The sequence below is a fragment of the Gilbertella persicaria genome (assembly GCF_025201335.1).
Source record: "Gilbertella persicaria strain CBS 190.32 chromosome Unknown B0P05scaffold_51, whole genome shotgun sequence".
Lineage (NCBI taxonomy): Eukaryota > Fungi > Mucoromycota > Mucoromycetes > Mucorales > Choanephoraceae > Gilbertella > Gilbertella persicaria.
The window spans coordinates 70,605-93,973 of record NW_026252012.1 but is presented as its reverse complement, the minus strand read 5'-3'; the positions used below and the strand labels follow the sequence as shown (position 1 = coordinate 93,973).

Sequence of the window (23,369 nt, the reverse complement as noted above, 5' to 3'; positions counted from 1 at the left end):
TTTTTTTTTTTTTTTTTTTTTCTTAAAAATTGAATCATGAAAAAAGAGATGGCTGAAAAGACAATCACAATTGAAGAAGAAGAACAAGAAACAGAGATTCTTGCATTTTTAGATGAAGAAGACGACTTATTATTAAAAGCAGATATCATTGAAGACGTGGATCCTGATTTGGAACAGACACAGGAAGTAGAAGAAGAGAAACTCAAATTCAATCAACAATCACCCAGAGAAACAGGACAAAAGACACCCAAGCCAGAAACAGAAGAAACTCAAAAGAAGAGCAAGTCTAAAAAGAAGATAGCGCCTATTGAACAAGAGGAAGAGACTGAAGAAGAATTCGAAATTGAACGCATTGAAGGTCATCGTATTTACAAGGTAAGAAGCCTATACACAATACTATGATATTGATAGAATGACGGCATTAGGGCAAAGTAGTGAATTACGAGATCAAATGGAAAGGATATCCTAGTAGTGAAAATACAACTGAAAAGGCCAATACTATTCACGCGTAATGACATTTACATATATATGTATATAGATATGTACTTACTTTTTTTTTCATAGTGATGTCTATGATCTTTGTGCTGCTTATTGGGATAGTTTACCTGATATTCCTAGACCTTCCAATGCACCTATAAGCAAAAAACCTCAGCAAGTTACAGAATCACGATCCCCATCACCACAACCCTCTTTACCACCTCCTATCCCTCGTAGACCAAAGACACCTGAGCCCAAACAGGCCAAAACACCTGAACCCAGACAAACCAAGACACCTGAACCTAAGCCAGTCAAGAGACCTGTGTCTGCTAAGCGTGTCCATGATGAAGATCAGACTGAAGCACAAACAAAACGACTTAAGAAATATACAGAGCATGTTCCTGATTATATGTTTGAATTAGGATATGCTTTCCCTACCAATTACCCTACATCAAACACAAATTGGTCTCAAGAACTTAACAAGGTGTGTGTTCAAGCATCGCCTGTTGAACCCAAGATTATTCTTTGTTATATCGAATGGCAAGTAGAAAGGGATATGTCCCTCTCATATTGACTCATAAGTTGAACAGGAACAATGGCAGAAGAACAATTCACCCAATGAAAGATGCACATGAACATATCCCTATGAAAGTAAGTTATTTTACTCTAGATTCAGTCTATTCATATCTCTCTTGTTTAGTTGATCAAATATTATGAAGAAAGATTGCAGTTTATTTAGAGGCGTAAAAAAAAAAGGGAGTTTATATATAAATATATCTTTCTCTCCTACTATTTAATTTCTCTCTCTCTCTCTCTCTCTCTCTTTTTTCTTTCTTTTTTCTTTAAAACTATGTGGACTACTTCAAGAGTCGTAAGTAACAATAGTGTGTGTATGGCTTGTCTTATACTATCTTAGTTTGGTGACTCTAAATGGACACGCGCTATTTTCATTACTATTTTACTACAAGCAGTACTTGCTATTGTATTTGAATCCATTATATTCAGTTACCATATGACAGAAATCAACATTATTAACCAAGAGCGTCTTAATCAGAAATCATTTGGTTCGAGTCTAATGACAGCCTATGCTAATGCAAGGTCACTTTTAGTCTATTTTGTGTTGTTTATGTTTGCACAATTATTTACTGTTATTTTAGTATTGGATGCTGTAATATAGAAATATGTATACATTCACTCTAATGCTATTATTCATAGATTATTCAAAAGAATACAATTCAACTCATTGCGCTGGTCGCTTTTGAGTTAGGCATGAGTGCATATACCATCATACAATACCACCAATCCTCTACGCTGTTCAGTAACACACAAGACCCTAGTGTCACTTTGGTATTAGCCTTCTTGGGTGATGCTTATCATGCTTCTCGATGGGCAGAAATCACACAGATATGCATCATGTTGGTCTCATCCATGCTGTTTATATTTTTAGCTTATAAACTCTATTTGGAATTTGGTTGGCAGATTTACAAGAAGATTGGAGCTGATTTATCCATGCGAGGTATAAAACCATAAGCTTATTGGCTTGGTAATAACAGTTCTTTCTTTCTAGATCGTTACAAGATGTATCAGATCTTATTGATGCTACTCAAGTTTGATTTCTTCTTCTTTTTTGGATTTTCAATTCAATATCTCGTCTTGTTGATTGTTGCTTGGTTACCTGAAGCAACAACAGAAGAAGCCAGACAAGTGATTATCAAAGAATTAATTAAACATATTGTCCTCAGTTGTCTTGTCTCGATTGTCATGTTGTCTATGGCCTATTGGGGGGTAAGTAACTACATGACAACAACAACAAAATAACTTATTCTACCTTAGTTACGTCGGGAATGGAAAATACATATGTACTTATTTGTTGCCTTGGCTACGGCTAGTATGGCTTACTTTATCTATATGTTGGTCACTATTTTACATAATCCAGATCGATTTATTGGGTCCAAAGTATTCTTAACATTTTTCTGTAAGTCATGTTCTATTGAGTATGTTCAACTCATTCTATCTAGTATGTGTGGATATGGTCCTTATTTTGGTAATATTACTCTCCTGTCTCTCCTATATTCACTTCTTTGTATAGGCATCTGTTCCTTCAGCTATTATTTGTACTAGAAACTTTAATCATGGCTTAATCAATCATAGTAAGTGAAATAGGCTTGATCATGGAAAATAACATGAATGTTCAGTTTCACATGCGACTGCAATGACAGCTACTTCTTCTCATCCAATGCAGCCTACAGGTCAAGCAGAAAAGACAGCCGTCAGTCCAGAACGTTGGTCGATTGAATAAAAGTTAAAGGCGTCTTCCAGCAGGAATACAGAATAGAATCATAATCACAGTTGTAATAAACAAAATAAGTGTCAAGACCATCAAGGATCTCTTTTGTAAGATCTTCTTGACTTGAGTGTCTACAACGAAATTAAACTGAAAGGGTACAGTTTCACTAAAAAAATCATGTTAGTCCTATCAAGACAACAGCAAGTTTACCTCAAGTGAAATACAAGCAACCATACAGGATCAATGCCCGTCATCGATGTCATTAAACAATAGACACTGCAAAAAATAGGTATAGTACCCTATATACTCCAGCATCAGTCAGGACAACCAGATAGGATAAACTTACCCATAAGCGTATGTGCCATGGACTTATATCGAGAAAAATCAAGGAGAATTCAAATGAAAACCCAAAAAGTAAAACAAAAAGACCTACTCCCACTCTTCCTATCTGTTGAGGCAATGTCATGTTCATCAATACCTTGTATCTCAAAAAGAGAGGAAATGTTGATTGAAGTAATTGATAGACATACTCTTTGGCTTCTGCATAAATCAAGCTTGGATTGTCAATCACATCACCATGGTCTTGTACGCATTGATGGTAGTATTGATGAATAGGTTGTTTGATCGAGAAAGGAAGTTGTTCCATTTCTTTTTCTGCATGAGGTATCAAGTACCGAGCATAAATACGTTCCATGGCCTCGACCAGGTCAGCATGCGTAGGCACTGGCTTCTTAGTACTGACTGTGGTGGCTATCGAGACTCTGGGTTCAGTAGGAGCCAAGATAGCGAGTGATGTGTATTGAGATATAGGTCTAAACGCTTGCTTTGGTTGGCTTGTTCTTTTTGAGTGTTTTAGATAGCGATTATAAAGGATTTCTGCTTGAGCTACATCAAGCCAAAAATCAAGTAATGTCTCCAATGCCAATCGATCTCGTAAGACAATATAATAGTTATAAAGACATACAGGTGGTTGGCTTTTTCTGGCCAAGACTTGACTTAATGTAGGCAATGAGTCCAAGTGAGCTTCTATCTGTTGGTTCTGCATATGTGTACAGAAGAAAAAGAAAGAAAAAGAGAGAGAGAGAAAAGTAGAGCAACAAAATATAAAGGAGCAAAGTGAATTCAGGTACAGGACATATGATTGGACAATATGAAATAAACAGTGCACGCATAAAAAAAGACAAGTCGAATGTGTTACACTTGAGGAGACTACTCAGCCAACGACTCGGAGTGCGTAAATTAAGTAGTAATAGAGCGTTTCTTGTTTGATAGAATGAATACCCATAGAAACTATAATACCATATACTACCCAGTGGCTATACCCCCTGACCCTTTAGAACGGTATGGTTCTGCTCATCTCGATCAAGACATCCTGGGCATCTCAGTATCTCGTTTGACACTCATTCAACAAATGGGTAAATAGACAACGTCATAAAAGCACACACTAACACACTTTTATGAAAGACTTTGTTCGAAGAGTATTGCTTATCACAACAGCACAATTCTTTTCTATCTCCTTATTGATTATCTTTATTATACGTATTTGCCCTTTATTTGAATGGCTTAAGAATAGGTAAAAGAATAACAACACAAGTGTATACTTACTCAGAACAATATAGTACATGGGCCTGGTGGATTCCTATCTTGCCTTTGTTTGTGATTGCCTTGTTTATTATGTGGCAGTTATACAGTCAATTCTTTCATCTCTCGGTCCTGACTCGGACTGTCCTTTTGAGCCTGTATTCAGCCTGCATGGCACTCGTGACAGCCAATGTGGTTGCCAAACTCATGTATGAAGAAGGCCAGTCTGTTTTTATCATGACCATTTTTGGACTTGCTTGCTCGGTCCTCTATACCTTCCAAAGACGGTTTCCGTTCAAAGGCGCATTTCCATTTGTGTGTAGTCTAGGCGCTGTGTGTCTATCTTCCTTATGGCTGAGATACATTTACGACATGGATCCTATAGAAATCCTGCTTCCTATCACGGTTGCCAGTCTTATTTGTATTTATATCATGCTAGAACTTTACTACATCATGTACAATGTCACTTTAGATGACTATATGCTGGCTAATATTTATTTATTTATTGATCTCCTTTATCCTATTAGATTTATACACCACTTTTGTGAATTAACAGATAATCTCAACATGTTCCCAGATATTTTGTATCCAGGGGAATAAACAAATTTTTATTCGGAGCCGTATGTTTATGTGTGTGTGATTTTTTTTTTTTTTTTTATTTGTATGTGTATGTGTATATATAAAGAGGAAGAGCAAAGAGGTTTTGTTTTTTTGTGCACGTACGCATAAAAGTATGGGTGTATATAAATTGTATATATATGTTTTTTTTTTTTACCAATCCTTCTTGATATCAAAAGACCAGCTCCATTCCATATGAGTAACACCATCATCATCAACGAATTTACTCTATAGAAAAAGGATGAATACACTTTCTTATGGGGGGAAGAGTTATTTACCTTAGCATCATAGTGACCTCTAGCAAGCATACCTGAAGGAGCTTCTTCAGGTGCGAATTTCTTTTCATAAGCTTCAGCTGCAGGACCGTAACTACCAATCATTTCTTCAATCTTGTCAACTAAATTAAGGAGTAAGTTTTTTTTTTTTTTTTTTTTTTCTAGACACAGAAAAAGGACCGCTCTCTCTATTATTTATTTTACCTGTGATACCCTTTCTCTTGACTACTTGCAAGTACTTGAGACCAGAGACAACATCGTGTTGAACTCTTTAGATAGAATAAATTAGTACATCATATATATATATATATATATAGTTAGAAAGGACTTACCTAAACTTAACCTTCATACGGTACTCAACACCTTCCTTGATAGTGAAAGGAGCGTTTTTGGCTTGGTCAATAGCGTCTGAAATTGAAATTCAGTTCATGATGTTATGAAATGCATACACTTACGAGGAGTAGATAAATCAACTCTGACATCTTCACGGCCTTGAACCTCAAGAGCAAGGTATTCGACAATGACCTAAGACGAGTTAAGAGATTGACAATAGATATAGAACAATTTACCTTACGAGGATCGTCATGAGGGCCAGCTAAATAGGATAAAGATGAGTCTACAGACGCGCAAATGACTAAATAGGCTTACTTTGACCAGACTTATTTAATCCGAGAGATTCTTTCCATTTGTTCAAGGATTCATCTTCAGCGTCCAAAGTTTGGTATTCTTGAAGAGACTTCTTTTCTCCTGGCTTGTAACCAGTAGTTTGTGTAGGTGCAAGTTCATCTTCGTGGTGTTCAGACATTGTGTATGTGTGTATATGTGTGTGTAATAAAAAAAAAAAAGAAGAAAGAGAGAAAAGAGGGGGGAAAGAAAAGAACAAGAAAAAAAGAACAAGTGAAATAAATACAACAACGATATCGGTGTTTGAATTCACGAAAAAAAGAAGTAAAACGTGTTTTTATTTATTTTTGTGTATACGATAAAAATAGCTCAAGAAGCCAGAACTGTCAATTTGCCTATTTTGACAGCTGATTCAAAGGCTTCTGTCTCTAGATTCACAAGAGGATCACCATTCTTATAAAAGAGTTGAACCTCGAATCCTATGCGATCAATGATTTTAGCGCGCAGGAACTCGACTGTGATTGGTACAGGGACTTTAATAGCAAAAATCTCATCCTTGTACTTGATTTTGACCTTGATCGTGTTCCCATGATAGACAGAAGGAGTAGCTGGTGTAGCTGGTGTAGCTGGTGTTAAAGGCGTAGGAGGCATGACTGGCGTGGTAGGTGTGGTGGGCGTGGTGGAATAATTATTAGGATTAGATGTGTTAATAGTATTAGGAGTAGAAGTGGTAGTTGGTATGTTGCCCGTTGCTGGATCAATGTCTGTCTCTATATCACCTTCATGAATGCCAAACAACTGGTCCTGAACCCATGTACTTGAAGACAAGTATCTTGGTAATTTAAGTAATTCATCACAATATTTTGATAAATCGCGAGCTCGATCCGCTATATAGAAAACACGTGAACATTCAAGGACAGATAAACTCAGTGTGCGTTCATTTACCTGTAATTTCATCATTTACTGCGTCTAATGGTCCGGGCATAAAGGGCAGGATTCTTTCTTGATCTTGTTTCCCGGCTTCCATTGGATATTCTTGTAAAAAGTTTATTTGAAAATCATAGAAATCTAATGGCCATTAGAACTCATGGCATTGTGCCTATGCTTACCTTCATAAAGTCGATATAGGACACGATGCTTTTGATTAGATAGTCTTGCAAACACAATAAACCAGTATTGATCACCTTCCAAGATATAAGAATCAATATGAGCAGACACCACAAGAACTTCATCTTTGGACTGATAATAATCAACTGGATCTTCCTCTGCTTCTTCCTCTGCTCTTTCTTGGATGCTCATTTCTTGTAACTGTCTGCCAATTTCAATGCTAGAAGCTTCATATCCCAATGTCTTTTTTTTCCAATCCTCTACATTAGGAAACGATTGAGGCAATTCATTCTTGACCGTACGTCCTGTAGACGCATCACGAATATCCACAAATGAAATAGGAATCAAACCTGGTCCGCCTAAGCGGCCAATTGGTTTTGCGACATACCATTCTGAATTTGACTGTGCAATAATAATGATGGGTTCTCCTGCTTTGGCATCCAATTCATCTGATCTTTCTGCCTTAAAATCATACAGCACAATACCATAAAGAGGCTGTGCTTTATGATGTACTACATACGAGTTAAGCATGTATGCTGTCTCTGTTTATTACCTTCTAACTGTGGAGGTTCTGGATTCGTCTTTGCTGACTCGACCATGGCTTTCTCATGTTTTTCGAGGACTTGAAAGTACTGGACAGGCACGTTTCCTCTTGAGTTGGTGATAGGATTAAATGCTTCATAAAAACTAGAGTCTTTTTCAGTTCCAGAACTGACAAGAAAGAAGTCGCCTCTCAAGAACGAGAGTTCATGAGGACTTTGTGCTTGGTAATCGTAAAGTGCTTTTATGACTTTTTTTGGTGCTGTAACAGACGTTTGTATGACAGGTGTTGAAATCTGATTCTTGACAACAGAAAGTCGAGCTGATCGTAAGCTTCGAGGCGGCTTGACTTTTTCTTTAGGGAGAAACATGAGAGTGAGAGAGAAAAAATTGTCCAAGTGACCAGAAAAAAAAATACAGTTACCATAATTCGGTTAATTAAATTTTCTTCTCCATCCAAATTTTCATTGTTAGTGTTGCACAATCAAGACATGGCTTTAGGCTCATGGCTTGTTCTATCATTCTTTTGGCTGTTCGGTCTTTGCGCCCTATTGTTTTAAGGCATCACAAAAAAAGAAAAAGAAAAAAAACCGAGGAGTTAGGTTGTTTTTGTACGACAGAGCTTACTATCATTGTTACTCAAATGGATATTACTTTCTCTGTGCTTCTTTTTTTCTCAATAAAAACAATTCATGGATAGGGGCTTATGTCATTGGAAAATACAATAACAACAACAAACAATGTGTATTAATTTAGTAAAAATTAATTAAGGTTTTTATTTTATTTTCAGTCTCGAAAGTTTATCTTCATGACAACCAAAATTCAGGCACAGTCGTCCGGATATCTTATGCAGTGCTTGAAGGATTTTCATATCCAGCAAGCACAAGACTGCTTTTTTTCTGTGTCTAGGGGGGAGCCTTTGCATTAACTACGGATTTTTTTTTTTTGACATATCATGTTACGGATATTGCCTCTACAGCGCCAAGCTTTATACTTGGTCCGTTCGAGTCAACGTTCCGTTACCCGATCTTTGTATACAACACCGCCATGTTCTCGTCAAGTACCTACTTTCAACAAAGACTTTAGTGGCAATCGATCACGATTGCCAACGCCTTACAAATCTACCTTTCTCGACATCTTTTCACGTCCTGTCCAAAAAGACATACGATGGATGACAAGAAGTAAAGTCAAATGAGAATGATTAGCACGACTCATGCTTGTATAGATCTCAAAAGAGAATTAAATCGGTTCACTACAAATCAAGTTGTTAGACGTAAAGCAGGTGGACTGGGTATTCGAGGTCGATTGTTCTCAGATATTGCGGATATGTTTGTAAAGGCTGCATTGGCTGGACATATTCCTCGTCTGAATGCTCGAGAATTAATGACTGGATTTAATGAAGACGATGGTCATGGTAAGAAGGACAGAAAAGAGAAAACAAATTGCTTATAGACACCATCGGATAGAATATATTGAAAAAGCTTTATTATCGGCATTTCTTACTTTTGCAGAACCTCATTTACCCGAGCATATGGTGGATCAGTTCAATTCGTTACGAAAGATAAGTGATTTGCGATTCCCTAGTGAATGGTTTCCTGATGCTCGTCAAATGAAGAGGTAAATAAGATTTAAGAAAAGGGGATGCTGATTGTTGTTAGACAGGTTATTTTGCATGTAGGACCTACCAACAGTGGCAAGACCTATAGAGCCCTAAAGCGTTTAGAACAAGCTGAATCAGGCATTTATTGTGGTCCTTTGCGTTTATTGGCCCATGAAATCTATGAAAAAATGAACGAAAAAGGTGTTCCGTGCAACTTGTTGACAGGTGAAGAAAGAAGAGAAGTAGCACCTTATGCACCCTTGACAAGTTCGACGGTTGAAATGGCAAACTTGAACAAACCCATGGACGTGGCTGTGATTGATGAGATCCAATTGATTGGTGATCCAGATCGTGGTTGGGCATGGACGCAGGCACTGTTAGGCTTAAAGGCAAAGGAAATCCATTTATGCGGTGAAGCATCGGCAGTACCTCTCGTCAAAAAGATTTGTGAAACATTGGATGATGAAGTCGTCGTCAACGAATACTCTCGATTGACGCCGTTTGAAGTGGACAAGACGTCATTGAATAATGACTTGACCAAGATCAAAAAAGGAGATTGTGTTGTTGCGTTCTCTAGAAGTGAAATTTTTGCCTTGAAAGAAAAGATTGAAAAACTAACAGGTCTTCGTTGTGCTGTGGCCTATGGCGGTTTGCCACCAGGTATGTTTGTGGGAATAGATTATAAGGACTGACATGATATTAGAAACAAGAGCACTTCAAGCCAAAGCATTTAATGATCTCGAAAGCGGCTTTGATGTTCTAGTAGCTTCTGACGCTGTAGGAATGGGCCTTAACCTTAACATTAAGCGCATTGTGTTCACTACTGTCCGAAAATTTGATGGAAAAACATTTCGCCATGTCAGCATTCCCCAAATAAAGCAAATTGCAGGACGTGCAGGTAGATTCGGTACTGCCTACAATGAAGGTGAAGTCACTACGTAAGTTTATTTATTTTAATTATGACATACGCTTATTTCCTTAGTTTGCATCCTCGGGACCTTCAGTACATTAAGGAATGCGTTAGTGCGCCTATCATTCCACTTGAGGTAAGGGTTGCTTATCGACTTCTTTTTTTCTTACATCAACATTAGATGGCAGGATTGCAACCCACAGTTGATATTTTAGAACTTTTTGCATTACAAATGCCCCAAGAAAAGTTTTCAGGATTACTTGTAAGTGACAATCATTCGATTTACGTTCTAAACTTTGTGTTTCATGATTGAAGCAAAAATTTGAAGATTTAGCTTCCTTAAATGGTGATTATTTCCTGTGTAACTATAGAGATCAAAAGGTAAAAAAAAAAGGTTACTTCATAGACTAAATCAGATTAGACGATTGCCGAAAGAATTGAACATATCAAACTACCTCTTAGAGACAAATACCAGTTTGTCACTGCGCCTGTTAGTTGTCGAAATGAGTCTTCCATGGAAATGATTGAACTCTTTGCTAAAAAGTTCAGCGAAAACGAGACCTGTACCTTAGATGATGTCATTCAGTTACCTAATGTTACTCCCGCATCAACTGCAGGTTTGGCACAACTAGAAAGTGACCACAAGAACATTATGCTTTATATGTGGCTAAGGTAAGACCTTGAAATATTTTCAGGTTATTTATTATTGGTAGTATTCGATACCCAGATATCTTCACAACCCCACAAGACTGCGCTACAGAAGTCAAAACTCGCTGTGAAGTCATGATTGATGACATTCTAAAGAACGCAAACTATCAAAAGAATAGAAAGACACCGGCAATAAGGAAAAAGAAAAATACGAAATAAATCATATTGTCGTAATTCAATAGAATGAGATCATGTAAAATAGACAAAATGAGACCATTTACAGAAATTAAGCATAAAATGATCGTCATTCATAGTAAATCAAAAACCAATGAATTCACCTTCCGTCTACTTTACGTCATGGCTTTTTTTTTCTTTTATATAAAAAGGTGATTGTTTCTATGAAACAAAACATTATTCTTATAACAACAATAACAAAAACAAAATGGGATCTATATTTTCTTGTCTAAGTGGCATTGTAAGCTCTATTGCCTCTATGTTCTCTACACTTATCAGTGGTATTGCTGGTTTCCTTCAATCTATTGTCTCTGCTATTACTCGCTGTATTACTGGTATCTTTAATGCTATTGCTGCCTGTTTGACTTGTGGTCGTGCTGGAAGAAGACGAGGCAGGGTCTAATTCTGATCCGCATTCTTTTATCTGTGTGAAAAAAAAAAGAAATGCGGATATATATTGTATTATAATGCCTTCACAACCTTATTATCATGAATACCTCTATTGTTTATACTAATAAATATTATTGTTCTTTAATGGCAATCTCCCCATCCCCCTCTTTTTTAATGCATATACAAAATAAGGTTTAGGTGACTGCTGCTTAATTTATGAACGTATAAGAGCATGAATTCTCTTTCTCTTTTTATTCTTTTTCCATTATTGCAGCATGAGTTTGAACCGTTCAGTGCTCAGTGGTAAGTATTGATTACTGTCATACATGTAAACGGAAAGTTTCTATTAGACGACGAGTCATTCAGAACTATTTTTTGTAATAAAGATCATTTGTTTCTGAACAATAAAGCGTAAGTTAGACATTGCATCATTGGATATGTCTTCTTACTTAGTTAGGCATTCTAAATACTTTTTGTTTGATTGCGATGAAGAAGATGAGCCAGCTATTTGTGCCTTGGATGAAGCTGACATGATCCCAACAAAACGTCACCTAAAACCACGCCAAGGCCACTTTAGTGTCATGGAATTTATCAATAAAATGAAACGACAGGTCTCCCCCAACCGTCGGTTATCTCAACCCAATTTGAACCAATTCATGTTCCATTGGAATATGCCACCACGTACAAGTCTGGATATTCAGCCTATGGCTCCTGTTCACGAAACGCATCATACAGAGAAATTCTCGAGAGCACTGCATACACCCTCTCGCTTCTTACCTCAGAACCAAGCTGTGATTACAACCAAGGTAGATGGTACAATTTTGTTATTTAATGATATTGCTTCACTATGTTTCAACATGGATAAATCATATATTGGGCAATCGATACTTACGACTGTACTTGAAGATCCGTTTCGAAAACAGATCAGATCCATTCTAAACCGTAGAAAAAAGCAAGTTGGTCAAAGTGGGCATGTTCTTGTATGCGGAACAATTGTAAGTTGTTTTTCGATATCGGGAATTTCGCTTAAAAATTTAGATATCCATTGTCAGAGTCAATGGGACAAAGTCAATAGCATCGCTTTGGCTTAAAGAAAAAATTGCAGATCATAGTGAGCGAATTTATCTATGGATTTTTGAAGAAATTTATGAAACATCCTTGTCTGTTTATGTTGATTCAGAGGTAGATCGTTACGTCTTTTTTCTTTTCTTTTTTCTTATTTTCTTTAGTGTATTATACGTAGAGTATTAGGTACTATGCTTGATGTATATGGCTATAAACCAAATGATATGATTGGCAAACCAGTCAATTGCCTTATTCCAGCTCTTTCTAAAGAACAGCGGGATGATAATCTGGAAAAGATAGATAAATTCAAGTTTTTTGGCAGTCAAACGAGCCAAGGTGCCATGTTTCCTGTTATTCTCAACCTGAATCGCCATGTTGCTATGGATAATGATGATCTTGCTAGTTTTGTTATTAAAATCACATCACTGCCTTCTATCACTGGTTTTGTCAAAGTAGAGCGCACGACGGGTCTGGTCAAAGACGTAAGTGCTGTGCCTGCTAAATACTTGTTTGGTCAATCAGTCAAATCCATCCTTGACCAACACATGCACGTCCAAGATTTGATCCCTTGTATGTCTATCATTCTATCATGCATGGGTCAACAACAAACAATGACAAACACACAGTGCAAGCACGTACTCAGACATACGGCTGACATTATTTATGTTGTTCATTGTGATAAAAGTCAATTTGAAGTTGAATTAGAACTCAAGGCGCTAGATGATGACTTGATTGATATCTGGATAACGTATGATCGTATTCATGCCATGTCTAAATATGAAAAGAGAACACAAGAACACAGTAAGAAGAGACCGGCTATCATGCGGTCATTGCGGATCAGTTCCTTTGGCGCTGTTGAAGAGCACAAAAAATTATTTCCTACATTGGACATGTTCCCCCCAAGCCCGTCGTCAAGTCAGGCTGATCTTGTGCCGAAAGGACATCCCTTAGACGAATACGAGATGCTTGATCTCTTGGGACAAGGTACCTACGGCATGGCTAAATCAGCTTATCGTAAAGACGATCCTTTCAAGGTAATGTGACTTAGAACTAGATGATGCTAATTCATGCTTGTAGAAAAAACTAGTTATTAAATATATTATTAAATCTCGGATCCTCATTGATTCATGGATAAGGTTAGTTCAACCAATGTATGAAGGTGATGACTCATCTATTGTATTACATGTAGAGATCGTCAATTAGGCTCTATTCCAATGGAAATTCATATTTTACGTACACTTCAAAGACACCCACACATGAATTGCTGTCGGCTACTGACACATATGGAAGATGAAGACTATTATTTTATTGCAATGGAACTCTTGGGTAATGGAAAAGACTTGTTCGACTACATAGAAAAGAACAAAGATATGACTGAAAAAGAAATCAAGTACATCTTTTATCAAGTGGCATGTGCAGTTAAGCATCTGCACCAACATCGTATTGTTCACCGAGACATCAAGGACGAAAATATCATTCTAGACAATCAAGGAAGAGTGAGTCTGATTGATTTTGGATGTGCAACCTATTACAGAAGAGGCCGTAAATTCGATACATTTGCGGGTACATTAGAATATTGTGCTCCTGAAATACTCAAGGGCCAGCCCTATGATGGTCCGCCACAAGATATTTGGGCAGCTGGTATCTTGCTATTCACATTGATCTACAGGGAAAATCCCTTTAATAATATAGACAAAATCATAGAGGGAGAATTAAGAGTGCCTTATATTCTATCTGAAGGTAATACTTGTTGCTTATGTGTAACACTAAAGGTATTTTTAGAATCGTTTGATCTGATCAAGAAAATGCTGGAGCGTGACGTGGATAAACGATTTACGATTGAACAAGTTTTAGAGCACCCTTGGTTTCATCCATAAATTTGATTACTTGAGCAATTCATCATATTTTCTGCTTTTTGATCAGTAGAATAAAGATCGACGGAAAATAGTTTAGAGTTTGAAGACGACCCAGAGATTGTTAAAGTTACTCAATTGTCATGCCTTTGCAATAACAGCAACTCTTATTTTTTTTTGTTTAGGATAGTAAAGGGTCTTGAAACTGCTTTTGCTTTATCCAAAAATGAATCGCATATTTATTTAGGTTATTTATCTTTTTTACAATCGTCTAATTCAAGTGTAACAAAAAAAAGAATCACACGGAAAACTTTAGCATGAGCTGGGATGCGTGTGTAGTACCGACCGCATTTGCGGGGAATACAAGAAGCAAATGCCTCTACTGCTTCGAGACAATCAGGTTGTGGGATATTTATGATATGATAAAACCCTGAAAAGCAATTCTGAGAAAAAAATCATTCTGTTGTCATATCGAACTAGTTCTTATTGAATCAATTGTTTCATGGACCAACAATACTATAAAGTTTTACTAAGTAAGTTGAAGAATTCTTATCAGCACAAGGAGACAATTACTAAGCGACATGCAGAACAAGATTCACGGAACGATTGTACATAAATCATCGTTCAGTCATCCGGGAATTAACTTCGGATAAACACAAACCCCTTTCATCTTTTATGGTGTCAAAACCATGAGTCACATAGAATTTAACTTTTTCCATTGTATACATTTCACACACTAGAATATATAAACTTGATATCTTTTTTTTTTTATCTTTACTCTCCCTCCTTTTTCTGTTTCTTTTTTCTTATCATGGATAAATTATTATCACAAGCTCAAGTTAAGATTCATGTTGAAAGTGAAAGTCTTATCATGTACGGTTCTTCAACAGAGTCTGCTGGTTGCGTATTGCGTGGTGTGATGAGCTTGAGATTACCAGAGACAACAAAGATTAAATCCATCACTCTTGAATTCTCTGGTAAATCTACCATTTCTTGGATAGAAGGTAACCTACTCAGTCGATATGCACGACGTAACTATTCTAGCAGAGCTTTTATTTTATTTTATTTTGTATACTAATATTTGTTTGATATAGATACCAGCAATAGTCCTGATAGATTATTCCGTGAAGAAAAGTCAATCATGAATCATACATGGACATTTCTAGCTCGACAGACTAAAATACACAGTGTTCCTGCTGGCAACTACAGCTATGAGTTTGAATTACCCTTACCTGGGGATTTGCCGGAATCAACATATGTTGCCAACTTTTATACTATACAATATCAACTCAGAGCCACTGTTGAACGTTCCACATTTTTGCCTAACATATCAACACGCAAATCCATTCACATATCACGTCAACTCTTGCCACTGACCGACGAATTTCTGGAGCCCATTGCTATAACAAATCAATGGGCTAATAAACTCGACTATGAAATTTCATTGCCCACAAAAATCTACACTCATAGTGACACTATCTCTGTATCTATTCGCTTTATACCACTCATCAGCACACTCAAGGTTCGGCATCTAACTTGCATTTTTAAAGAATACATGGTTTGTAAAAACCAAACCCTGTTTCGATCTCGTCCTCGGGCACAGGGTCGTATACTTTTCTCGACGCGCGATGAAAAGTTTGGAAGAGTAACACATACGACTGGCGAATGGACCAAGACACAGTTGATTCCTTTACCTTCTTCACCTTATGAACTACAATGCGATATTCAGAACGATGCTATTCGTATTCGACACAAAATCAAGTTTATTCTTTCGCTCATCAACACGGATGGACATGTGAGTGAATTAAGAGCATCTTTGCCAGTAACGATCTGTGCCGTCAATCAGACAGGACTACCAGCTTATGAAGAAACGTGGCGTAGTCTTCCTTATGACCCAGCCTCTATGATCGCATTACTCTATCCCTCTTCATCAAGTCGTATTCCAGAAGAGCCTTCTCTACCATCTTACAGTTCCATTGCTCAAGAAGTATCTCTATATTCTCCACCCAATTATGATGAATTGACTTGTGTACGCTAATATACCCTAATCTAATAAACAAAATTTTATATGATTAAATCATGTCGTGAACAAGGCATGGTAAGACATTGGATTGAATTAAATCTAGAGCAAGTTGGCAAATGAGTTACTTTAGGACTAAGAGAGTATGATAACAAAAATGTTAAATCAGAAATACCAAAAAAAAAAGAGTGTGAGAGCAACAGAAATGATCTCCATCTCATGAGCAAAAACAACCATTTATGGTCATTTTTGAACAAATAGAAATTGATTCTAAGATAGCTATTGCATTCTAGATACATGATCACAAAACATGCAAGATTGCCTCATTCAAAGATTAAAATCATGGCTTTTTTGGCTGTAGAAATGATTTATTTGCTCTAAGCAGCAGTAGCTTTTACCCCAATCAAAGGCATCAGTCATGTTCCGTTTGAAAGTCTCGTTTCTGAGGTCTCTGTCAATATAAACAAATCTAGGCAAGATTGTGGAAGACACCCAAAATTGACTTACAACAAAGTCAAATTTATGTCAATGCTCTCCTAGAGCAAATAGAAATTAATGAAAGTCTTAACAAGTTATCATTGATTTTATTATAATCAAATCTAGGTATAAATGCATACGAAAAATATATACAGATTTTTCCTAAAAACTGTACATGCTTTCTAGAAGAGAAGCCCCTTTTTGTTTATGGTTCTTCACAAAATACAATAGCAAATCAATTGAAATACTTGGGCAAAAACGATCTACACAAAACAAAAAAAAAAAAAAAGAAAAAGTCATGATGCTTAAAGTAAAATATTTGTGATTACTTACGAAAAAGAAAATGGTTGTTAACAATCATAAGAGCGGTTCTATGTAGTATATTAATCAACAGCTTTACTTGGAAGTATTTCAAGACAAACAGGTCCAATGATGACTCATCATTGAAATTCCGCATGTCGAAACGAAACGCTTAACGTCTGTTTTTCCCTCAATTTTTCTTTTTTCTCTCTTATAGACCTTCTTACACTAGTCAACCATGTCCCCAACTGCTTTTTTAGAACAAGTTCCTGTAGGAGGCCTTCATTGCCAAATCGATACGTTTGCTCGTGAGTTTTCTACCAAATGTATTGCTTGTTCAGAAAAGCCGAACAAGAAAGGCTTTTACGAAGTGAAGTTACATGATACAAGTAAGTAAAATTTTGCTGTCCATTGACAGTAGATTAATCTTTTGTCAATAGTTCTTTTCCCCGAAGGCGGAGGACAGCCTTGCGATACAGGTTATATTGACAATATCAAAGTATACGACGTGCAACGCCATACATTGGCGCACGTTCATTATACAAAGGATCCTGTTCCTGTTGGACCTGTGCAGATTAGACTTGACTGGGAAAGACGCTGGGATCATATGCAACAGCATAGTGGGCAACATTTATTTAGTGCTGTACTTGAGCAAGCACCCTACAACCTCGAAACTGCTTCTTGGAATTTGGGCGAGAAAAAGTGCTACATTGAATTACCCACTAGCACCAACAAATCCACTACTATCACACCTGAATTACTTCAAGACGTAGAGAAAATTGTCAACCAACTGATCGTAAAGAATACGCCTATTATCACGCATACAGAGCATGCGCATCAAGTAGATGAAAGACCCGAAAGCCTACCTGAAGATTATGTAGGTGGCGGTATCATTCGTACCATTGAGATCGAACATTTGGATAAGAATCCTTGTTGTGGTACTCACTTGTTGGCTTTGGGTCAATTGCAATGCTTTAAGATTCTTTATACAGAAAACGTGCGTGGTGGCAACACACGGATTTTCTTTTTGTTCGGTCAACGTGTGTTGGATACACTTGGCAGCTATTATTCCACTAGTCGACAACTAACTTCCATGTTATCTGTCGCTCCTGAACAGTTTGTCGAAAATGTTCAAAAAATCCAACATCAATCCAAGGAGCACTTGAAACGGGCCAAGCGACTTTTAGAATCCTTAGCAGCCTATACTGTCAAAGATGTAAAGCAAAAATTGGAAGACAAGGGCTGGGCTGTTGTTTACCGTGAAGATGCTGATATGGAGTTTTTGGGCTTTGTTGCCAATGGTATTAGAGATCAGTTATTATTAGAAGGTACACAAAAGGTTGTTGTGTTGGCTGCAGGGGAAAAGAAAACAGGCGGGCCTATCATTGTTACTGGAGGTACAGCTGAAATAGTTCAACAGGTGGGAAAAGTAGTTATGAAAACTTTGTCTGGTGTCAAGGGAGGAGGAAAAGGAAGATGGCAAGGCAAGGCCCAGAATTGGGATGGCATTGATAACTTGGAAAAGGCTTTAGAACAAGAATTGAGGCAATAAATTATGCAGGCATTAGTTTTATTTGTATCCAATGTGATTTTTTCCCCTGAGTGGTCCATCTGGATTTCAAGTCAAGATATGACTCACATAACAGTGCACCATAATTTTTTTTTAACTTTTGTTGTTTAGTCTATGTATATTTCACAATTAAAGCAGAGTATACAATAAGCTCTTGAAATCATACAAACAGCTTTGTATTTAAAAAAAGGGACAGAAAACGCATTAGTTGACTACGTTATAAAGTAAACGCGTTCGTTCATATGACTCAGAGATCCGCTAAATAAAGATGTATGGACTTTGTCATACTTTTTTTGATTGGAAGAGCTTTCATTATTGTCTATAAAGTGAATACGATAATACTGATTGCTTCATGTGATTTTCAACTTGATTGGTTGTAGGCAGTGACACACAGCCCTGATATATCAGAAAAAGTTATCGCATTCGAACCTTATATTTATATGATGAGAATCATGCAAAGCAGTATATTCGGAGATGATCGTGATACATGCACCTTCACTCCTTGTATGCAATTTAATATGCTCCAAATAGGGTGATGTTTTTACTAAAGTTTTGGGCTTTCTCGAACCAATAAGATTGCTTAATACCCCACATTATCTCTTATCTATCTAAAAAGGCAGTCATTTTCGGTTGATTAAAGCTCCGTTTCCCATCAAACAGCAAGTACCTATTTATACCTTTTTTTTTTGACTTTTTATTTCCTCTTTTTCTTTTCCAAAACATACCATCCTTTACACCATGGCTCATCAAGCACGCATCAATACCGTAGTCGAGTCTCTTACCAGAGGTCCTCGTTGCGTTGAATTTCCTTCAAGAAATGGTCAAGTCAAGCCTGTTTCTGAAATTTTCGGCCAAAACGTGTTTTCTCGCACTGAAATGTCTAAGATGTTGCCTAAGCCTGTCTTTAAGACCTTCATGGAAACCTTAAAGGGTAAGAGCACCATCGATAAGGTTACTGCCGATGCTATCGCTCATGCTGCCAAGGTCTGGGCTATTGAAAAGGGTGCAACTCACTTCACTCATTGGTTCCAACCTTTGAACGACTCTACTGCTGAAAAGCATGATTCTTTCTTGACCTTGAAGACTTCTTTTGTTGATGGTTCTCAAGTTGTAAGTTTAATTTTACTAGGGGGAGGAGATCATAATTTATTTATTTGTATTTATAGGTCACTGCTATTGATACTTTCTCTGGCTCTCAATTGTTGCAATCTGAACCTGATGCTTCTTCTTTCCCCTCTGGTGGTATGCGTACTACATTTGAAGCACGTGGTTATACCGTCTGGGATACTAAGAGGTAAAGTATATAAACTAAGTAAGAGATATGAATATTAATGATTACATGACGCGCCTAGTCCTATGTTTGTCCAAGAAGGTCCTCACAACACAATGGTTCTTTATATTCCCTCTGTCTTCATCTCTTACAATGGTGAAGCTTTGGATGAAAAGTCCGTTCTTTTGAGATCTTCTGAAGCTTTGGAAAGAGTTGCTTTGGAAGTCCTCAAGGTCATTGAACCCAAGGATTCTGGTTAGTAATTCAAATGGAAATTGTAAAACACGTATTGACCTTTTAAAAATAGAAAACCGCTCTGAATATGTCTACACCACTCTCGGTACTGAACAAGAGTACTTCTTGATTGATCGTTCTCTTTACACTCTCCGTCCTGATCTTAAGATCACCGGTCGTACTTTGCTTGGTGGTCTTCCTCCTCGTCATCAACAATTGGAAGATCATTACTTTGGTAAGATCCCCACCCGTGTTTTGTCTGCCATCAGTGAATGTGAATTGGAACTTGCCAAGTTGGGTGTTCCCATCAAGACTCGTCATAACGAAGTAGCTCCTGCTCAATTTGAAGTTGCACCTATTTTTGAAGAAGCTCTTACTGCTGTTGATCACAACTTGTTGACCATGGATGTTCTTCACCGTGTTGCTCACCGCCACAAGCTCAAGGTTCTCTTCCACGAAAAGCCTTTCCGTGGTGTCAACGGTTCCGGTAAGCATTGTAACTGGAGTTTGTCCACCGATAAGGGTGACAATTTGTTGGATCCCTCCGGTACTCCTGAAACCAACTACCGTTTCTTGATCTTCCTTGTTGCTACTCTCAAGGGTGTTCTTGACCACGGTGATCTCTTGCGTGCTGGTGTTGCTTCTGCTTCTAATGATCACCGTCTTGGTGCTCAAGAAGCTCCTCCTGGTATTATCTCTGCTTTCTTGGGTTCTCAATTGACCGAAGTCCTTAATGCTGTTGAAGAAAACCGCCCTGTAGATCATGGTGCTCATGAACTTCAACATGTCCGTGTCAAGGGTACTGTTTTGGATCTCAAGGTCGCTGCCTTGCCTCCTATTGCTCGTGACTTGACTGACCGTAACCGTACTTCTCCTTTTGCTTTCACTGGTAACAAATTTGAATTCCGTGCTGTTGGTTCCAAGCAATCACCTTCTTTCCCCATGACCTTGTTGAACTCTGCTGTTGCTAAGGCTTTGACTGAAATCTTGGCTGACTTGAACGAAGTCAAGGGTGACAAGCCTGTTGCTTCTGCTGAAGATCAATTGACCGTCATTCGTAAATACATCAAGTTGACCAAGGCCATTCGTTTTGAAGGTGATAACTACTCTGATGAATGGGTTCAAGAAGCTGCCAAGCGTGGTTTGGCCAACATCACCAAGAGTCCTGAAGCCTTTGTCCGTTTGTTGCGTAAAGAAAATGCTGACATGTTGAGAGAAATGGGTGTCTTCTCTGATGCTGAATTACATTCTCGTTATCACATTTTGATTGAAAAGTATGCCAAGGACATTACCATTGAAGCTCAAACCATGATTACCATGGTTATTCAACAAGTCTTGCCTGCTGCTTTCGAGTACAGACGCAACTTGGCCGAAGCTGCTTCCTTCATGAAGAATGTCGGTGTTGAAGCTTCTCCTGAAGTTGAATTGTTGAATGAATTAACACCTATCGTCTCTACTCTTCAAAAGGATATCACCGCTCTTAAGCAACTCATGGTTGAACTTATCAAGGTTGAAGATATTGTTGATTTGGCTAAGGCTTGTTGCGAACAAGTTCTTCCCAAGATGGAAGCTATTCGTGAATTGGCTGATAAGCTGGAACGCAACGTTGCTGACAAGTTGTGGCCTTTGCCCAAGTACACTGAATTGTTCTTGAACATCTAAGTATCATTGTTAACCTATTTTCATTATTATTTTCTCTTTTCATTCCAATTATCATTCAATGTGTGAATATCAATGTATATCTTTTAAAGAAAAAAAAGGAGAGCGGCATAAAAATGCTTTGCTCTTTTCTTTTTGTACAATAAAAACATTATTTTCCCTGTAAGTGTGTGTATCACAAGGCGTTGTAAATTCAATATAGCTTCAGGAGCTGCAACACAAAGCTCCTTTTTTTCCTTTTCTTTTCTCTTTTTCATATCAAGACATGGTAACAAAGCAAAAAATTGTAAGTAAAGCGGACTTCTTTACAGGTTCTAATGACATCAGAAAGATCGAATACATCAGTCCAAATGGACAAAACTCTATATTTTAGCTGCTTGCTGTCAAGGCATTACTATCATTGTTCTTCAGGCAGTCATTGCTTATTATAATACTGCACAAATTAACAAAGGACTTGAATCAGATTCTATTCAAGCCTATGGCCTGAATGCATCAGAACAAGACTCCATCGTACTAGCTATTGCAAGATTTAAGCGTATCATGTGGGAAAACATTGCATTTATTAGTTTTCAAATATGGTTTGTGGCTATGTCTTTTGACGCTGTAAGTGAATGTACAAAAAAAGAAAGCTAATCTTTTGTTGTTAGACTGTGTACCAAAATGCGGTTGAAGTCATTGCTCTCATGCTTATCAATTTAGCCTTGTCCCTTTTTGGTGCTTTAGAAGTCATAGATGGCAAGAAGTGGTTAACCATCTTGACAGATATCAAGACAAATCACAATATACCACTGGATACAACACCTATCCAGACCGCTCTTTATGTAGAAATTGCGTTATCAATTTTTGTGGGATTGTATGCATCATTGTTTGCTTATTTGTCCTATGCCGTTGTTCGAGAATTTGGTTGGGTTATTTACAAGAAAATAGGTGCAGATCTTTCAGTTCAACGTAAGTGAATCTCGGTTCTTTATTGGGCAGTTAATTCGTATATTTCATAGGCATGTATCGTACAATGCAGTTCTTTGTACTTGCTCTCAAGATAAATATCTTTACAGAGTTCTTAGTATCTGTATTTTATTTGATTCAATTTGCTCTTAAAAGTGGATTTAGTTCATGGACAAGTTATGTCTTTGTTGTGATTACTATTCTTATTTTGCCTTTATTGTGTTTTGGACGTAATGCTGTAGGCTATTGTCATTGATGTTTTTAAGTAGCTTAATTCACGATTTCTTTAGATCTCAAAAGAAAGTACGGCTCAAATGGTTCTGTTTATCTTATTTCAATTCTGTGTTATATTCCAATTGGTTTTGATTGCTATTGAAGCCACTGACAAGCGAGATTATTGGTATATTTGGTTATGCTTCAGTAAGTTAAACTTGTTTTTACTTTTCGATTGTATTAATGTCTTGTCTTAGTCATTCTTGGCATGTTGGTTGCAGTGGTAAGTTTATTGATTTAACCTACTTTTTTCTTAAATCATTTATATAGTTAACCATCGTTTTGGCCAGTTGTTGTATGTATAATTTTGACAAAGGACTCAAGCCTTATGTTCAACGAGGAACTGAAAAGAAAGAAATGGTACAATTACCAAAAGAAAGTAAAGAATGGAATATTGATGAAGAATAAAGAT

General features: G+C 37.3%; 12 protein-coding genes across 12 annotated transcripts; 10 read left to right on the top strand and 2 right to left on the bottom strand.

Annotated features, from left to right (window-relative positions):
• Nucleotides 1-35: 35 nt before the first annotated feature.
• Nucleotides 36-1,327, top strand: B0P05DRAFT_558522 (uncharacterized protein; the record flags this gene model as incomplete). Its single annotated transcript, XM_051580153.1, has 5 exons — nt 36-375; nt 426-508; nt 565-1,017; nt 1,068-1,128; nt 1,178-1,327. Coding segments are annotated over 5 exons (976 nt in total), but the record flags the coding sequence as incomplete, so codon positions are not given.
• A 276-nt stretch (nt 1,328-1,603) lies between these two features.
• On the top strand, nt 1,604-2,776 carry B0P05DRAFT_478325 (uncharacterized protein; the record flags this gene model as incomplete). The annotated part of the gene is made up of 7 exons (XM_051575012.1): nt 1,604-1,645; nt 1,693-1,993; nt 2,045-2,262; nt 2,311-2,452; nt 2,496-2,521; nt 2,567-2,627; nt 2,673-2,776. 7 exons carry the CDS (start codon nt 1,604-1,606, stop codon nt 2,774-2,776), a joined length of 894 nt encoding a protein of 297 aa, XP_051430929.1.
• A 59-nt stretch (nt 2,777-2,835) lies between these two features.
• Nucleotides 2,836-3,923, bottom strand: B0P05DRAFT_272109 (uncharacterized protein). Its single transcript, XM_051573402.1, has one exon. The coding sequence runs from the start codon at nt 3,807-3,809 to the stop codon at nt 3,027-3,029; it is 783 nt and encodes a 260-aa protein (XP_051430928.1). The 5' UTR covers nt 3,810-3,923; the 3' UTR covers nt 2,836-3,026.
• A 94-nt stretch (nt 3,924-4,017) lies between these two features.
• Nucleotides 4,018-5,006, top strand: B0P05DRAFT_558497 (uncharacterized protein). The gene is made up of 3 exons (XM_051580152.1): nt 4,018-4,179; nt 4,229-4,337; nt 4,384-5,006. Exons 1-3 carry the CDS (start codon nt 4,038-4,040, stop codon nt 4,943-4,945), a joined length of 813 nt encoding a protein of 270 aa, XP_051430927.1. The 5' UTR covers nt 4,018-4,037; the 3' UTR covers nt 4,946-5,006.
• Nucleotides 5,007-5,116: 110 nt separating this feature from the next.
• Nucleotides 5,117-7,880, bottom strand: B0P05DRAFT_478223 (uncharacterized protein; the record flags this gene model as incomplete). Its single annotated transcript, XM_051575005.1, has 11 exons — nt 5,117-5,191; nt 5,242-5,360; nt 5,443-5,505; nt 5,688-5,763; nt 5,808-5,854; nt 5,893-6,024; nt 6,312-6,435; nt 6,517-6,749; nt 6,808-6,930; nt 6,972-7,427; nt 7,523-7,880. The coding sequence occupies 11 exons, from the start codon at nt 7,878-7,880 to the stop codon at nt 5,117-5,119; spliced, it is 1,806 nt and encodes a 601-aa protein (XP_051430926.1).
• A 1,160-nt stretch (nt 7,881-9,040) lies between these two features.
• Nucleotides 9,041-10,695, top strand: B0P05DRAFT_478320 (P-loop containing nucleoside triphosphate hydrolase protein; the record flags this gene model as incomplete). Its single annotated transcript, XM_051575011.1, has 7 exons — nt 9,041-9,126; nt 9,168-9,769; nt 9,813-10,047; nt 10,092-10,155; nt 10,201-10,281; nt 10,335-10,400; nt 10,441-10,695. The coding sequence occupies 7 exons, from the start codon at nt 9,041-9,043 to the stop codon at nt 10,693-10,695; spliced, it is 1,389 nt and encodes a 462-aa protein (XP_051430925.1).
• Nucleotides 10,696-11,080: 385 nt separating this feature from the next.
• On the top strand, nt 11,081-11,455 carry B0P05DRAFT_558484 (uncharacterized protein). Its single transcript, XM_051580151.1, has one exon. The coding sequence runs from the start codon at nt 11,110-11,112 to the stop codon at nt 11,302-11,304; it is 195 nt and encodes a 64-aa protein (XP_051430924.1). The 5' UTR covers nt 11,081-11,109; the 3' UTR covers nt 11,305-11,455.
• Nucleotides 11,456-11,560: 105 nt separating this feature from the next.
• On the top strand, nt 11,561-14,618 carry B0P05DRAFT_271815 (kinase-like domain-containing protein). Its single transcript, XM_051573401.1, has 8 exons — nt 11,561-11,594; nt 11,642-11,702; nt 11,749-12,286; nt 12,330-12,473; nt 12,521-13,390; nt 13,434-13,492; nt 13,546-14,096; nt 14,139-14,618. The coding sequence occupies exons 1-8, from the start codon at nt 11,567-11,569 to the stop codon at nt 14,231-14,233; spliced, it is 2,346 nt and encodes a 781-aa protein (XP_051430923.1). The 5' UTR covers nt 11,561-11,566; the 3' UTR covers nt 14,234-14,618.
• Nucleotides 14,619-14,969: 351 nt separating this feature from the next.
• B0P05DRAFT_558469 (uncharacterized protein) lies at nt 14,970-16,395 on the top strand. The gene is made up of 2 exons (XM_051580150.1): nt 14,970-15,213; nt 15,304-16,395. Exons 1-2 carry the CDS (start codon nt 15,021-15,023, stop codon nt 16,245-16,247), a joined length of 1,137 nt encoding a protein of 378 aa, XP_051430922.1. The 5' UTR covers nt 14,970-15,020; the 3' UTR covers nt 16,248-16,395.
• An 849-nt stretch (nt 16,396-17,244) lies between these two features.
• On the top strand, nt 17,245-18,558 carry B0P05DRAFT_574892 (Threonyl/alanyl tRNA synthetase; the record flags this gene model as incomplete). The annotated part of the gene is made up of 2 exons (XM_051581604.1): nt 17,245-17,395; nt 17,447-18,558. The coding sequence occupies 2 exons, from the start codon at nt 17,245-17,247 to the stop codon at nt 18,556-18,558; spliced, it is 1,263 nt and encodes a 420-aa protein (XP_051430921.1).
• A 705-nt stretch (nt 18,559-19,263) lies between these two features.
• Nucleotides 19,264-21,905, top strand: B0P05DRAFT_558464 (uncharacterized protein). The gene is made up of 4 exons (XM_051580149.1): nt 19,264-19,686; nt 19,743-19,870; nt 19,929-20,101; nt 20,154-21,905. Exons 1-4 carry the CDS (start codon nt 19,315-19,317, stop codon nt 21,740-21,742), a joined length of 2,262 nt encoding a protein of 753 aa, XP_051430920.1. The 5' UTR covers nt 19,264-19,314; the 3' UTR covers nt 21,743-21,905.
• Nucleotides 21,901-23,365, top strand: B0P05DRAFT_599780 (uncharacterized protein; the record flags this gene model as incomplete). The annotated part of the gene is made up of 7 exons (XM_051583212.1): nt 21,901-22,025; nt 22,067-22,342; nt 22,387-22,687; nt 22,738-22,922; nt 22,975-23,104; nt 23,155-23,180; nt 23,228-23,365. Exons 1-7 carry the CDS (start codon nt 22,005-22,007, stop codon nt 23,363-23,365), a joined length of 1,077 nt encoding a protein of 358 aa, XP_051430919.1. The 5' UTR covers nt 21,901-22,004.
• Between the last annotated feature and the right edge of the window lie 4 nt (nt 23,366-23,369).